The following is a 16774-nucleotide window of genomic DNA, read 5'->3' on the forward strand; positions in this document are numbered from 1 at the left end:
TGGCCCACAATGTCTGTGCTGATATAAGCGATTGACCTTTGTCAAAGCTAGGGAGCGGCTGGAGATTGGCCGGGTTGGGAGATTAGCCGGGCCACATCACAGCAAGCAATTTCCAGAAGAACACGAATTAGAATCAGGAGTAGGCTACTCGACCCTTCTTACCACCTCCTCATTCAAACAGATCATGTCTGATCTGTTATCTCGCCTGTCTTAACTGCATATCACTTAAAACCTGAAACATTGTTAGCAGTCTGTGCACTGAAAATACTCAGTAACTGAATAATGTTCTTGGAGTAAGAATCCCAATGTGTTGTCAACCCTTTTGTTGAAGACATTTCTTTTCATCTGAATCCTGAATACAGCCGCGTACTTTGAGACTGTGACCCCTGTTCAGGACAACCCAGCTTGGTGAAACATTATTTCTCATCTATCCTCGTTGGCATTTGCCAATCTTTTGATAATTAAAGCCCAAATTGTTCTGTTTCTTACCTCATTGAGCCCCTATTTCCTTCACCTCTAGTGCATTATTTTGGTGACCTGTGATCTCTAGGTCTTATGCTGTCTTAAATATTTAATTATGACAAATTTGGCTCATTTGGCAAATTGATTTTTTTTTTAATATTATAAAATAAATATGTGTTTTCACCAGTTAAACTTAATTACTGAAATTCTTAATTCCTGAAATTCTTAATTCCTGGAACCTCTCAAGTAAATCTTTTCTGCATTCTCCCTGGAACTTCACATCCTTCTCTGTTATGTCTGGAGGATCTAAAGGTCTAACTGAAGCCAATCAGTTTCCTTTCTATTCTAACTGTGCCTTGATACTGATACTGTTCTTCAGTATGAATTAATTTGGGTAGGAAAAAGGCTGTCCTCGCTTAAGAAGGGCAGATTAGTATCAAGCCAGGCAATACCCATTGATGTTATCATTTAAAGGTTGAGTGGTGCACGTTACATCAAATCCTGGACCTGGAAGATCCAGCTAGTTAGTATAAAAGATAAATGTGGAACACGGAAGCAGACATGCCTCTCTGAACTGAACAAATGTTTCTGCCTCGTGTGAGGTAGTCACCACTTCTCCCATTGTTCCAAGGTCAGTCTGCAATGGCATCACAGGTGGTGCAGCTGTCTCTAATCTCTAGCGAACCAGGTTCATCCTTGACAGGGGATACCGTCTGTATGGAGTTTGCATGTTCTCCATGTGAACGAGTGGGTTACATAACTGTGGGTACACAGTTTCCTCTTATTTCATCCTACAATCTCAAAAGTATGGGGTTGGTCAGGTTAATTAAACACTGTATATTGTCCCCAGTGGAGGTGGGGTTGGTGTTAATGGCCTTGCATAGAAAATAGGTGCAGGAGTAGGCCATTCGGCCCTTCGAGCCTGTACTGCCATTCAATATGATCATGGCTGATCATCCAAATCAATATCCCATACCTGCCTTCTCTCCATACCTCCTGATCCCTTTAGCCACAAGGGCCACATCTAACTCCCTCTTAAATCTAGCCAATGAACTGGCCTCAACTACCTTCTGTGGCAGAGAATTCCACAGATTCACCACTCTCTGTGTAAAAAATGATTTTCTCATCTCGGTCCTAAACGACTTCCTTCTTATCCTTAAACTGTGACCCCTTGTTGCATGAAGGTATAGGTTTCAGTGAAATAACTAGAGGAATGGGATTGCTCTAGCATGGACCTAATGGGTTGAATGACTTCCTATATAACAAATATGGGAAAATGAGCATTGGAAGAGATTTCTCTGTTTCCTCCGTCAGTCTCCATCTCATCTGATCTGCATCACATGCTCATTACAGCGGCCCCCTGTTCTTCCTCCCCCTTCCTGCACAAACACTCATCGTGAGTTATTCCAATTACTGGAAACTTTTCACATTGGCTGCAGCCTCCTGCCATTAGATTCACACTCAAAAACATTCACTAAGTTATCCATCTGACTGCATGTGCAGAATCGTGGAAGTATGCAGCTCAAAAATGGGCCCGTTTCGCCCACCCTGTCTATGCCGAACATGAAATATTTATGCTAATCCTATTTGATCACATTAGGTCCTGTATCAGTGTTTGGTAGAACCCTGCTTGTTAAAATTGACAAGGCTTCCAAGTCCAAATCCTGGTCGTTTTCCACAAACTCGCTGTTAATTGAGGCTTTGCTCTTTAAGTCTCCCCACAGTTTCTGTTAACTTGATTTTTGGCAGCCCAGGTCTCTAAAGTGATAGTTTCACTGGCAGCTGAACTCCCAATTTGTCTTGATTGATTGGATCGATTCCAATAAGTGGAGTGTGAATGCCTCTGGGGTGTCTCTTAACTTCTTCATTTGGCATAAGGTAAATGTTGTTTCTGTAACTGCCTTTGCATCAAATTTGTACTATAAAGCATTATATATTCTGAATTCCATATCATGGCATTATTAAGTTAAAACGTTTTAAATTCTGACGAAAAGAAAAATTTGGAGTACATTCATCTCCTGTTCTACAAACTGTGACTTTAACGAGATGCTTTTTGCTTCTGTGCACTTTATATGCTTTTGATGTTTGTCTTTCTTCCCATTTTGGAACTTAGCCATTAGATCAGGCCCACTAATAGAATTTAAAGAAAATGTTTTGACATTGATGAGGCATGAATATTTCAAACTCTATTCTAGCATGCCATCAACAAAAATAATTGTGTTTTATTTTGGGATGTCATAACTTACATTGTGCGTCAAAATCGATGGCTGGACCAAGGGGTAATTGAAATCCTTTAGCATGTTGTTTATGAAGGCTGAAGATTCAGAAGCAGCCTTCACCACCCTACCAAACTGAAGCCACTTTCAGGGAACTATGTTGCTGCACCAAGGTCCTACTGTTCTACAATGTACCTCAGGGCCCTACTATTTCAGGGTAAACCATTTAGGATTGGACAGTAAATTTGAACATTGCTATATCCTGTAACAGTGATAAATTCATGTGCTTCTGTTAATGTTCTTTTCCTCACTTATAGGAGGAGATTTTCAATTATGTCCACAATATGCTGTCAATACCTGGCTACAGCACTGAAGAGAAGGAGTCTGTGTGGAATAAAACCATGGAACACTTCAAGGTAGCTCTTTTGATCAGTTAACAAATATCTTGGCTGTATTGAGCTAGAAAAGGGAGCATCAAACCACCAGAGAGAATGCACAGCTTTTGTAAATAATATCCACTGTAAATTGGATTAAGGGTTGGGTGGCTCAGTGGTTCAACTAGCAGAGTTGCTGCCACAAAACTCTGGCAACAGATTTAAAATCCTGACTTATTGTGTCTTTGTGGAATTTGCACATTGTCATGTGTCTTTTTTCTCAGGGTGCTCCAGTCCCATGTGGTTAGGAGGTTAATTGTCCACTGTTTATTGCTCAAATTCTTGAAGCAAACATTGAAATGAATATTAAAGAGTGGGACATTTTAAAGTATTATATAAAGGTTTGATTGATCAATGTATGTTCTAACAATGATTATCAGTGGAACTGCATTTTAACTTTAGTTTATGGAGGTAGATTCTCAGAGCCATGTTTGGATTTCACTTGAAGAATGATCTTTCTATATTTTAGTTTGACCAGATTCATGGTGAATACTATAATAACCATTTTTAACACTTATTTGTTTCATCATGTGCTATGAAAAGAGCCTTGTGTGTCGTTTGCCTTTAACTGAATGTCTTATCAATAAAATTAAAATACAAATGTAACATTGTCCAATCTGCACAGTGATTTATTGCAGCTGTTTTGACAAGGCAATATTTTCTGTTCAGACATGCTAAAGGAGATTGGCAGATTTTATGTGGAGAAGTAAACTTGCTGCTTTTTTCAATTTCAGGAACTGGTGTCCATTAATCCCACAAAAGCAGCTGAGTTGTTAGCTGTGCATTTCTCGACTGAGCTACGATCAATTGTGGAACAATTGGAGGTAGTTATTTTAGCAATATACTTTAAAATGCAAATGTAACATTGTCCAATCTGCACAGTGATTTATTGCAGCTGTTTTGACAAGGCAATATTTTCTGTTCAGACATGATAAAGGAGATTGGCAGATTTTATGTGGAGAAGTAAACTTGCTGCTTTTTTCAATTTCAGGAACTGGTGTCCATTAATCCCACAAAAGCAGCTGAGTTGTTAGCTGTGCATTTCTCGACTGAGCTACGATCAATTGTGGAACAATTGGAGGTAGTTATTTTAGCAATATACTTTTGCTTGTATTTAACATGCAGTCTTAGTAAAAAGAAAATATTGTATAAGAAATTATACATACTTTTTATTTGTTTTTTTGTAGTTTTTTTCTAACATGCACAAGTACTGCGTGCATCAACTTCAATATTTTCTTCCTGCATTGCAAACTGGGCCACCTGACCATGGTCCATGCCAACTCTCGCTTTGCTTTTACATTATGTATTCTACGAAAGAGTTCTTGATTTGAGGCTATCTAAAAACACATTTTGGACCACATGTTTCATGTTGTGACATGAATATTTAGTTATATTTAGTTAAATAGTTATAATAAAGCTTTTGAGCAATGATCAGATCTTGCATTGCTATTTTACGTTTGGCTCACAAGGCATGAATATTATTATCATTGGTATAGAGTAATTACATTTGAAAACCAAGGGTTTGAGGAAAAATTATGAAATATTTTAAAATCCTGGAATGGATAATGTGGTTATAGTGTGGTTTCTCAGTGACAAGTGAGTGAATCCATCAGATGCGAACATGACTTAATAAACATAAAGTGAAATTTTATATTTGAAAATTACTTTCTTTCATAGAATCTCTGTGTTGAATAAACCTAAAACTAATTTTCCCCAAGAACATTAATATCAATTGAATGAATAACAATTACTCTGAAGATGAGTAAAAATAATTCCTCGTATGTTCCTTTAGTGAGTCTGGGACTAGAGGTCATAGCCTTAGAATTAAAGGACGTTCTTTTAGGAAGGAGATGACGAGACATTTTTTTAGTCAGATGGTGGTGAATCTGTGGAATTATTTGTCACAGAAGGCTGTGGAGTGCAAGCCAGTGGATATTTTTAATGCAGAGATGGATAGATTCTTGATTAGTACAGGTGTCAGGTTATGGGGAGAAGGCAGGAGAATGGGGTTATGAGGGAGAGATAGATCAGCCATGATTGAATGGTGGAGTAGACTTGATGGGCCGAATGGCCTAATTCTACTCCTATCCTATATTGGCCATTGTTGCCCCCAGATTTAATTATTCTAGTATACATCAGGCAGTTCTCCCTTCTACACCCATAAGGAAAAAAAACTAAAACGCTGCTGTCCATATCCTAATTCAACTGAACGATTTACGGTTCACTGTGGCATGCTGACCTATAGCACAAACAGTACTACAATGTTAATGGGCTCATTTTGCATTCACATCCCACTGTGGTGCCATCCTTCCCTGACTCTTCAAGTTCCTCCAGTCCTTTGAGATTGTAGATATCCACAGTCCTCCCATTCTGGCCTGAATTTAATCACTCCACGATTAGCTGTATTTTTGATTGTTAGCTTTGGAATTCCTTTCTCAAATCTCTCCATCTCGCTCCTTCCTTTCATATTCTTGCACCACACATCTGCTTGATAATATTATTGTAAAGCATCTTTAAGCATTTGAGCATCAATGGAATTAGGGGGTCGTAAATGTCCTGACGTTTTCTGTAATTTAGCAAAAGACCAAAAATAATATATATTTTTTGTTCCTTTGCATCATATATGGACTAATGGAAAGAGTTATTTCTGATTCTGCCACTTTTGTTTCTAAATTTTAATCTCACAACAAACATATCTACGAGCAAACACTATAATAATAATAATAATAATAATATATTTTATTGTCATTGCACATTAGTGCAACGTGATTTAGTATGCAGCTTCCAACCGATGTAAAAGAAAAGTAAAATAAATAAATAAGCTGTGTGACGTGACCATCCGAGGGAGACAGTCCAGGGGGGATGGGGGGGCACTCAGCAGGGCCGGCTCAGAGCCGCTATAGCTCTGGGAATAAAGCTGTTCCTGAGTCTGGAGGTTCCGGCGTAGAAGGCCTTCTAACGTCTGCCGGAGGGAAGTAGTTCGAACAGTCCGTTACAAGGGTGTGAGGAGTCCTTATGGATGCTGACGGCCGTCCTGAGGCACCATGTGTGGTAGATGCCCTCCAAGGCTGGTAGCTGTGGCCTAATAATCCTCTGCGCTCTGTGGACGACGCGCTGAAGAGCTCTCCTCTCTGCCTCTGTGCAGCTGAGATACCACACAGAGATGCCATACGTTAATATGCTCTCTGTGGTGCAGCGGTAGAACGTTGTCAGCAGCTGTTGGGGCAGACCAGTTTTTTTTAATGTCCTCAGGAAGTACAGTCGTTGCTGTGCCTTCTTGACCAGCACAGCGGTGTTGGTGGACCATGTGAGGTCCTCTGAAATGTGAGTGCCCAGAAACTTAAAGCTGGGCACTCTCTCCACACTTTCCCCGTAAATGGAGATTGGGGCGTATTCTCCATTATGGGACCTCCTGAAGTCAATAATCAGCTCCTTGGTCTTGGAGGTGTTTAGTGACAAGTTGTTACGTGCGCACCAGTCCGCCAGGTTCTGCACCTCCGCTCTGTATTTTGTTTCATCACCGTTGGTGATCAGCCCAATCACTGTTGTGTCGTCTGCAAACTTCACGATGGTGTTGGTGTCGAATGCAGGAACACAGTCGTGAGTGAAGAGGGAGTAGAGCATGGGGCTTAGTACACAGCCCTGTGGTGTGCCGGTGCTCAGGGTGATAGTGGAGGACAGGTGCGGGCTCAGTCTCACTGCCTGCGGTCGCTCCGTCAGAAAGTTCAGGATCCAATTGCATATCGGCGAGCTGAGGCCTAGCTGGTGGAGTTTGGTGGTGAGCTTGGTGGGGATGACCGTATTGAATGCAGAGCTATAGTCAATGAAGAGCATCCTCACGTACGTGCCCTGTCTGTCCAGGTGAGTCAGGACAGTGTGAAGAGCCAGAGAGGTGGCATCCTCTGTTGATCTATTTGCCCTGTATGCAAATTGATGTGAGTCCAGTGAGGCAGGGATGCTGGATTTGATGTGGGAGAGGATCAGCCTTTCGAAGCACTTCATTGGGATTGGAGTTAGGGCAACCGGGCGGTAGTCGTTCAGGTTGGTGACTTTAGACTTTTTCGGCACCGGCACTATGGTGGCTGTTTTCAGGCCCTTGGGGACCGTTGCAAGAGATAGAGATAGATTAAAGATTCTCGTGAATACCTCCGCCAGCTGTACAGCACAGTCCTTTAGTACCCTTCCCTGGACTCCATCCGGGCCTGCAGCCTTGCGTGGATTGATCCTATGCAGAGCGCACTGTACCTCCTGAGTGCTCAGTGTTAAGGCCTGTCCCTCGACCATGGCTGGGGTTATTCCACTCCTGGTGGTGTTGCCAGTTTCGAAGCGGGCAAAGAAGGTGTTTAGTTCGTTGGCCAGTGTGATATCACCGTGGGGGCAGGCGGGGCTGCGCTTGTAGTCAGTGATGTCCCTGACACCCTGCCACATGCTTCTGGTGTCCGCGGTATTGAAGTGGTCTTCCACCCTTTGCCTGTGGATGTCTTTGGCCTTTTTTATGCCTTTGTTCAGGTTCGACCTGGCCGCACTGTAGGCAGACGTGTCCCTGAATTTTAAGGCATTGTTGCGTGCCCTTAGCAGATTCTGAACCTCCTTGTTCATCCAGGATTTCCGGTTTGGGAACATCTTTATTTGCTTGTCCAATGTGACAGTCTCCACACAGCAGTTGATGTAGGAGAGCACAATGGATGTGTACTCCTCCAAGTCTACCTCTGTACCACTTGTTGCCTGTTGTTCAAACAGGTCCCAGTCGGTGCGATCAAAGCAGTCCTGGAGTTGTAGGGTGGCGTCCTCGGGCCATATTTTGACCGTCCTTATTGCAGGTTTGGTCTTGCGGATGAGGGGTTTATATGCAGGCAGTAGAAACAATGAGAGGTAATTGTCCCAGGGATGGGCAGGGGAGAGCTCTGCAAGCGTCCTTGATGTTGGTGTACACTTTATCCAGCGTGTTTGAGCCCCTGGTAGGACACTGCACACTGCACACTATCTTATTCTTAATTCTGTATCAGCAGTTCTGCTACATTGAATTAAAGTCAGAGAATATTGGAAACATTGCAGGTTAGGCAGCATTTGCAGAAAGAGAAACAATTAACGTTTCAGGCTTGGAACCCTTAATCAGAATTGGAAAAAGGAAAACATTTTGTCACAGTAGCAGTCCAAATACACAACTGAATTATTTCAATTTAGTGAAGATACTAAGGAACAGATGTCTCTTTGAAGTATATTTCTGGAATGAACAGATGCCAAATGGAATAAGCTTAGAACTGTAAAGTGTCTACACAACTTCTATAATATATCTCTGCTTTATTACAAAAGAAGATATTAAAGACATCCTGTTTCCTGAAACAAATGAAGTTCATAGTTAATAGTAATTCTGCAACTGGCGACATCCTAATAGAGGCATGTTTTTTCAAATGTCTTTCCTAAAAGTGGCTGCACTCCTTCATCCCCCCCCTTCCCCCCCCCTCCCCTCCTTTCCCCCCCCTCCCTCCCCCCCTCCCCCCACCCCCACCCCTCCCCCTCCCCCTCCCCCTCCCCCCTTCCTCCCCCTCCCCCCCCTTCCTCTTCCCTCCCCCCCCCCTTCCTTCCCCCCCCCCCCCCTTCCTCCCCCTCCCCCTCCTTCCTCCCCCTTCCTTCCCTCCCCCCCTTCCTTCCCTTCCCCTTCCTTCCCCCCCCCCTCCCTCCCTTCCCCTCCTTCCTTCCTCCCCCCTTCCTTCCCTCCCCCCCCCCCCTCCCCCTCTCCCTCCCCCCCCCCCCCCCCCCCTCCCCCCCTCCCCCCCCCTCCCCCCCCCCCCCCCTCCCCCCCCCCCCCCCCCACCCCCCCCCCCCCCCCCCCCTCCCCCCCTTCCCCCCCCCTCTCTCTTCCTCCCTCCCCCCCCCCCCATCCCTCCCCTCCTTTCCCCCCCCCTTCCTTCCCCCCCTTCTCTCTCCCCCTTCCCCCCTCCCCCCCTTCCCCTTCCCCTTCCCTCCTTCCCTTCCTCTTCCTTCCCCCCCCCCCCCTCTCCCCTTCCCTCCCCTTCGCCCTCCCCCCCCCCTTCCTTTCCCCCCCCCCCCTTCCTTCCCCCCCCCCCCTTCCCCCTTTCCCTCCCCCCCCCTTCCCCTCCCCCCCCCCCTCCGCTAATTTTTTTCCCCCCCTTCCCTCCCCTCCCCTTCCCTCCCCCCCCCCCCCCTCCCCCCTTCCTTCTCTTCCCACCCCCCCCCCCTTTCTCCCCTCTGTCTCTCCTTGTCTTTCTCTCTCCCCCCCTCACCCTCACCACCCTCTTCCTCCCCCCTCTCCCCCTCTCCTTCCCCCCCCCCCCCCCCCTCCCTCTCACACCCCCCCCCCATTTACCCTTCATCACGCAGACAGCGCTCCTCAGCTTTCCCGGCCCCTCACCTTCGCACTCTTCTGGACGCGGATTAGGTCGCCCAAGTGGGACAGGCCCTTTAAACTATATCAATGGTTATCGTTTTTAGTTTACAATGCACCACTTTGAACCTCAATTGGATTTAATCTTGTACGGACAAAAATTTTAAATATGTTATTTCGTTCCCATCATACCAACATGTGTAGAATAATGCAAACTGGAAATTATTAGGTACGTTTTTAATCAATTTTTCACCAAATGGGTCTCTCTTTCCTTAACTCAATGTTAATGACAAACAGTTTGTTATTCTTCATCACAGTCACTGATTTATGTTTAAGTTAGTCAATTTGTGAAGCACTTGCTTCTTGGACTGACCATGAGCATTAGTCTTAACTCATTAGCTTCGAGTTAAATAGTGGCACTTCATGATTCTGGAGCCAGAGGTATGCACAGAATTTTATACTTGGCTGCCTTTGGAGGGACACATTAAACAGATTTCTGTGCTGGTGTACATTCTTACCGTGTTTTCCCTGCGGGCTCTACACACCCTGTAGATGCTGTGATGTAGAGCTCTGCCTTCGTAATGCATCCTGGTTTCAGAGTTTCTTCTATACTCCTGTATCATATCTTCAACAAATATATATATTTCTACATTTATATACCAAAAACACTCCCCACTTTAGTGAATTGGGAATCTGTGGTTTCCTTCAATCCTTCTGTGAATAGAAATGTAAAAGATGTCATTACAAATGGTAATGATTTTTATAATAGTTGAGTAATTGCGAACTGTCCAACTGCACTGTTCAATAAATGCAGTCCACCAAGAAATGGACAACTGCCCGATAAGTTGCTACAGCATTGTGAAGAACAAGCGAAGAAATGCTGAACATGGTTATTTCTACTTTGTAGTTGTGCAGTGGAGCCACAAGAGACAGCAGATGCTGGATATCTAGTGCACAAACAATGTACTGTAGAAATTCAGTTGGTTGAGCAGCTTCGCTGTGGGGAAAGATTTTATGGGTTGAAAGCCTGCATCACGACTGAGCAGGAAGAGGGGAGCTAGTATAAAGAGGAGGGGAGGAGTGATGCGAACAGGGGCCAGTAAAAGATTGATGGATCATGGAGCAGTGAAGGATGACAGGAAGTGTTTAAGAAGGAACTGCAGATGCTGGAAAATCGAAGGTACACAAAAATTCTGGAGAAACTCAGCGGGTGCAGCAGCATCTATGGAGCGAAGGAAATAGGCAACGTTTCGGGCCAAAACCCTTCTTCAGTCTGATGAAAGGTTTCGGCCCGAAACGTTGCCTATTTCCTTCGCCCCATAGATGCAGCTGCACCCGCTGAGTTTCTCCTGAATTTTTGTGTACCAAGGATGACAGGAAGATGGAGCAATGTAGGGGAGGGGAAGGGGTTAGGATGGGTGGGAGAGGCAGATGGATGATAGGTGAAAGCAGACAGAAGGTCAGTTGGAATTACATTGCAGAAGCAGCAGAAAGTCAGTTGGAACTACATTGCGAGGGTGAACACTAAGGCTCTCAAATCTAGAATCTAATAAGTAAGGAAAGTAGTAATGAGAACCATCAGAAAGGTGAAAGACAGAACCAATGGGGAAGGAAAGTGATCCAATAGCTGAAATGTGTTGGTTGTTGGTGGAACCAGGAAGGGGAAGCAAATACCCTGCTTCCCACCCTGCTTCCGTTAAGGACTCTATCCCCCCCCAACTCCCAATTCCTCCGCCTACTACGCATCTGTTCTCCGGATGAGGTGTTCCATACAAGGATATCGGAGATGTCCTCATTCATCAGGGAATGGGGGTTCCTCTCTTCTATTATAGATGAGGCTCTCACCAGGGTCTCCTCTATATCCCGCAGCTGCGTTCTTACTCCCCCTCCCCCTATTCGTAACAAGGACAGAGTACCCCTTGTCCTCACCTTACACCCCGTCAGCCGTCACATACAACATATAATCCTCCAACAGTGTCGCCACCTCTAACGAGATTCCACTATTGGCCACATCTTCCCATCTCCTCCCCTTTCTGCTTTTGGCATAGACCATTCCCTCTGTAACTCCCTGGTCAATTCGTCCCTTCCCACCCAAATCAGCCCCTCCCTAGGTACTTTCCCTTGCAACCGCAGGAGATGCAACACTTGTCCCTTTATCTACCCCCTCGATTCCATCCAAGGACCTTATCAGTCTTTCCAACTGAGGCAGAGGCTCACCTGCACCTCATCCAACCTCATCTACTGCATCTGCTGTTGCAGGTGTCAACTCCACATTATCGGCGAACGTTTCGCCGAACACCTCCGCTCAGACCGTCTTAACCAACCTGATCTCTCGGTGGCTCGGCACTTCAACTCCGCCTCCCATTCCCAATCTGACCTTTCTACAATAAAACAATTCCTCCACTTTGATGACCTTGAAAAGATCATCCACACATTTATCTCCTCCCGCCTAGATTACTGCAACTCTCTTTACACTGGCATCAGCCAATCTTCCCTATCCTGCCTGCAACTGGTCCAAAACGCCGCAGCAAGATTCCTGACGGGCACCCAAAAAAGGGATCACATCATCCTGATCCTGGCCTCTCTCCGTATACATTTCAAGACCTTCCTCTATGTCTACAAAGCCCTCAATGGGCTTGCCCCCTCCTACATTAAAAGTGCTCTCACCCACCACTCCACCTCCAGGTCCCTCAGATCGGCCGACTTGGGGCTGCTGAATATCCCGCGGTCTAGGCATAAGCTTAGGGGCGACCACGCCTTTGCGGTTTCAGCTCCTAGACTGTGGAACAGCATCCCCCTTCCCATCAAAACTGCCCCCTCCATCGACTCCTTTAAGTCAAGACTAAAATCTTATCTATACTCCCAAGCCTTTCCTGACGTCCACTGAGCGAGGGTTATATGTATATATGTATGTAGTTTGTTTGTCTATTCTATTCTTATAACATGTAAAGCACTTTGGCCAACGAGAGTTGTTTTTTAAATGTGCTATATAAATAAATGTGACTTGACTTTCTGTCCTGGGCCTCCTCCATTGCCAGAGTGAGGTCCAGTGCAAATTGGAGGAACAGTATCTCATATATCGCTTGGGTAGTCTACATCCCAGCGGTATGAACATTGACTTCTCAAATTTTAGATAGCCCTTGCTTTCTCCCTCTTTCTCCTCCCCCTTCTCACTTCTCCCACAGTCCTACTGTCTCCTACTTCCTTTCTTTTTCCTGCCTCCTCATCGACATCAGTGTGAAGAAGGGTCTCGACTGTCTCGACAGAGATGCTGCCTCACCAGCTGAGTTTCTCCAGCATTTTTTGTCTACTTAAGAAGATAGGTGATGGGGGCTGACCATTGGTATGAGAAAGGGGACAAAATAGGAGGGCTGGGGGTGGCTCAGAAGGAGGGAGAGGAATCAGGAGTGCAGGTTGGTTCTATTTCTCAAATGTCTTTATTCTCTATTAGCTCTGTAGTAAATGTTGTCCTACTAAGTTTTCTTACTTTCTAGGGTTAGGTTTTACTTGAGTAGATAGCATTAGTTGAACATAGTTGTTCATATTGTAACTTTAAAGAAGTTTAACTTAAACAAAATACTTGATGTGAATAGTAATAATAGGACAGTGAAGGTGACAGGAGATGGATGACCTTGATGAATAAATAACAGATGAAATGTGATCATCTTGAATGTTGGGATTAACAGGTTGAGAATTAACAAGAGAATGACAATTCATATACATAAATGCCAAAATAAGTACAAGGAAAGAGTGGCAGTTTTAAACAATAGAGTAAATAGAAATTTCAAAAAATGCTTTCTTTAAGTCTAATACTGTAAACAACAGGACAAATGAGACACCATAGCCGTTTATTTTCTGGGAAAGCAATGTTGATTAACAATCGATAAAAATCATGTTGCAGAAAGAGAGGTCATGTGGTTAATAATGAATGGATAATTGATTTGTAAATGTCGCAATTCATGAAGTGACAAGCGTTAAAGACCAGTTGTCATTGCTGTGAGGCTAATGGTGGAATGGCACATATCAGTCAGTTACTTAGATGATGGGTCACCCTGACTTCATTGGCTGGACAATTTGAAAATTAATGAAGTTGTGCATCAGACACTAAAGTCTGGCTCAGTTCTTTTGAGTACTTTATGCTTATTTATGAATTCAACTTGCTTATATTGATAACATAAATTTAAGTTGGAAATTGTTGAATTAAATGTTACATTGTAGAATATACTTGAATAGAGATGAAACATGCATTTTCTTTGTGTGACTTATTTGACGATTTGGAATGCCGTGCCAATTTTAATGAGTCATAGTTTAATTTTTGAGTCAATCTTTGTATCTTTTTTCACTTTAATCAGTTCTAATATGCCAAATCATTCAAGCCTCAAAAATTTGAAAACTTTCACTTTTGAGACTTACTTTCTCCAAAATCACGTTTTAGAGAGAGTTGACATGATGTACTCGAGTTGACATTAAATTAGTGTTACATTTTGGCTAACTATTTTGCAAGACTGCTGCTATTTATAAGCTTGTTGTAATTTTCCTAATTTCATTGTTATAATCCTTGGATATTGTCACAGATTTACATTTTATCCGGAACGGAATTGTGTGGGGGTTTATTAAGGCATACAACATCGGATTGAAAATTTTAAAATAACATGAAATAAGAGACTAGACCATGTGATGCTTTGTGCTTTCTGCCCCATTCAATAAGATCATAGCTGAACCAGTGTAGGGTCCATCTGTGAATTTGATCACCAATGTCCATTCATTTATTAAAATGTTCCCTGTCCAGAAAACCTCTGCTTCAGCTTTGAATATATTCAGTAACTTAATACCCATAGTATTGTGTCTTAGAACACTGTCGATTCACAACCTTGTATGTGAAGACATTTCTTTTCTTCTTGGACCTAATTAACTAATCCTTTATTTTGAGAGATTATAGTCGCTTGTTCTGGGCTCTTCTCGAAGGCAAAACAGCCCCTTGACCTCTACCCTGTCAATCCCTCTTGGAGCATTAACTCTCAATGATCATTGTTCAATGCCTAAATGTATATAGGCCAAGCTCAGAATAATCCCCTCATTTAAACGGCATTGATCCAAGATCTGTGTATATCTTTCTTTGGAATGGAGCCCAAAACTACTCACTACTCTATGGCAGAGGGGGTTATTGCCTGCTAAGTACAATAGTTTGGAGAGGAGTTAAGATGGAATTGTGGAATTGGCAGATCTAGAGTATAAATAGGAGTCCGATGTAGGTGTCACCTGTGTGTTCTAGTAATGAGTGTGGGGCCAAGGAGATGATGATACCTGCTGTGAAACCTTTGCAACGGTATACCATATACAGTGGATCAAGTCTGCCAGGGAGACTGGAGTTAATGTGGACATTACCAGCGTCTTGAAGAACTTCAAGATGGTGTGTCAGACCCATTAGATGGTATTTATTAAAACAGGCTAATTAAGGCCCATCATCCCCTCCTATTTCTCCTCTAAGTATTCTGAAGGGGCAATTGCTCCTCTCAAATGTTCTATTTGTTCTTGAGCATGCACCTGCGAGATGTGTGCCCGGGTGTAGCTCCTTACAGAATTTGTTAGGAAAATGGAGGAGCAACTGGATGATCTCAGGATCACCTGAGAGACGAAGGATGTCATAGATGTCAGGTCTGATGAAAGCTCTGAGGCACAGAGGGGAAGGGTGTAGTCAGACAGAGCGATGGTGGTAGGAGACTCGTTAGTTATGAGAACAGCCAGGCAATTCTGCGGCAGCAAACAAGATGGTGTGTTGCCTCCCTGGTGACAGGGCCCCATGATGTCTCAGAGCAGCTGCAGAACATTCTCAAGGGGGAGAGTGAGCAGCCAGAAGTTCGAATATGCCGGGACTTTGCAGGCAACTGCAGGACTAATAGGATTGTTGCAGGAGGGTGTTTTAGCATTCCCAATATGGGACTGCCAGAGGATTAAACTGGGTGGAATTTATCAAATGTGTTCTGGAAAGTTTCTTTCGACAATATGTAGAGGACCCTATATAGGATAGAACTAAACCTGACCTACTATTAAGAAATTGAGAAGGGCAAGTGACTGAAATATTGGTGGGCGAGCCTTTTGGACCCAGTGACCACAGTTTTATTAGCTTTAAAATAATTATGGATAAGGACTGGGCAGGCCCAAGTTAAAGTTCTAGATTGGGGCACGGCCAACTTGATAGTATTAGACAGGACTTTGCTAAAGTTGATTGGAGTAGGTTGTTTGCCGACAAAACAGGTACATGAATAGGAAAGATTTAGAGGAATGCGAGCAAAATGCAGTCAAAGGGACTAGCTTAGATGGGTCATCTTAGCTGGCACGGGTGAGCTGGGCAAAAGGGCCTGTTTCTATGCCGTATGACCGCGAGTCCAAAATCCATAAATCCTGGTTTACTTAAAACTAAAGGTCGAGATTGATAGATTATTGTTTGATTATCCCATCGAAGGACAGTGAATGAAAGCAGCTGAATGAAGACAAGGTCCAAATCAGTCAAAATCTCAGAGATGCATTAAGAAGCTTGATGAACAGAATGGCTAGAGGATTTGCACTAATATTTCTAGAACAAGTGGTCAATACTCGATTACTTAAAATATTTCCAATATTTTATGGTTAAAATATTCAATGCCTAAAACTACTTGCCATGTAAACATTGGTAGGCAGCTTTGGATATTGGATTTTCAACCACAAAATATTGGAAAATGTTTGTATGCTGAAGAATTGTCTTTACACATCTATGAAATAATAGGGCATATCCTGAAGAGACCAATAGGTTTGAATGTTGTCACTTTTTGAACGCAACAGTCTAATGGAACAAAACTTTAATTACTTAACAGGTGGATGCTGAGGTTATTTGAAACCTTACCGTTGAAATGAGCTTCAAACAGTTCTAAAACCATCCTGGGGGTTATATACTGCAGTTAGATTTCTTGGGTCCAAAAGGCTCGCCCCCCTGTTTCTTGAATCATCCTTCCCCAACTCTGATCCTGTACATTCTGTATCCCAGGATAGCTCTCTCCCTCTCTCTCTCCATACTTTTCAATAGTCCAAATACCCTTGTATCATTGAAAAGCCTGATCGCATCTGGTCTCATCCCGCTGACTTTCATTGGCTCTTCCCTTTCAACGCATCCTCATATCCAAGTGGTCCATGTCTATAAAACCTTAACCTCTTCCTCAACTCCTCCTTATCTCTGTAGCCTCATGCAGCCTTAACATTTCCTCCTGGAGCACTCTGGCATCTCCATCGTTGATACCCCACCAATCTAAACAAACAATTCATTCCTATTCACTCAACATTAA

General features: G+C 43.6%; 1 protein-coding gene across 1 annotated transcript in view; it reads left to right on the top strand.

Moving 5' to 3' along the window:
- The window catches only part of vps8 (VPS8 subunit of CORVET complex), a 434442-nt gene that overhangs the window by 139154 nt on the left and 278514 nt on the right, over positions 1–16774 (top strand). The window contains exons 33-34 of the mRNA XM_055638558.1: positions 2996–3094; positions 4104–4193. Of these exons, the coding sequence (XP_055494533.1) occupies positions 2996–3094; positions 4104–4193 (189 nt within the window). The remainder of the gene's footprint in view (positions 1–2995; positions 3095–4103; positions 4194–16774) is intronic.

Source organism: Leucoraja erinacea, chromosome 7 (genome assembly GCF_028641065.1).
Source record: "Leucoraja erinacea ecotype New England chromosome 7, Leri_hhj_1, whole genome shotgun sequence".
In the NCBI taxonomy this organism is placed as follows: Eukaryota; Metazoa; Chordata; class Chondrichthyes; order Rajiformes; family Rajidae; genus Leucoraja; species Leucoraja erinaceus.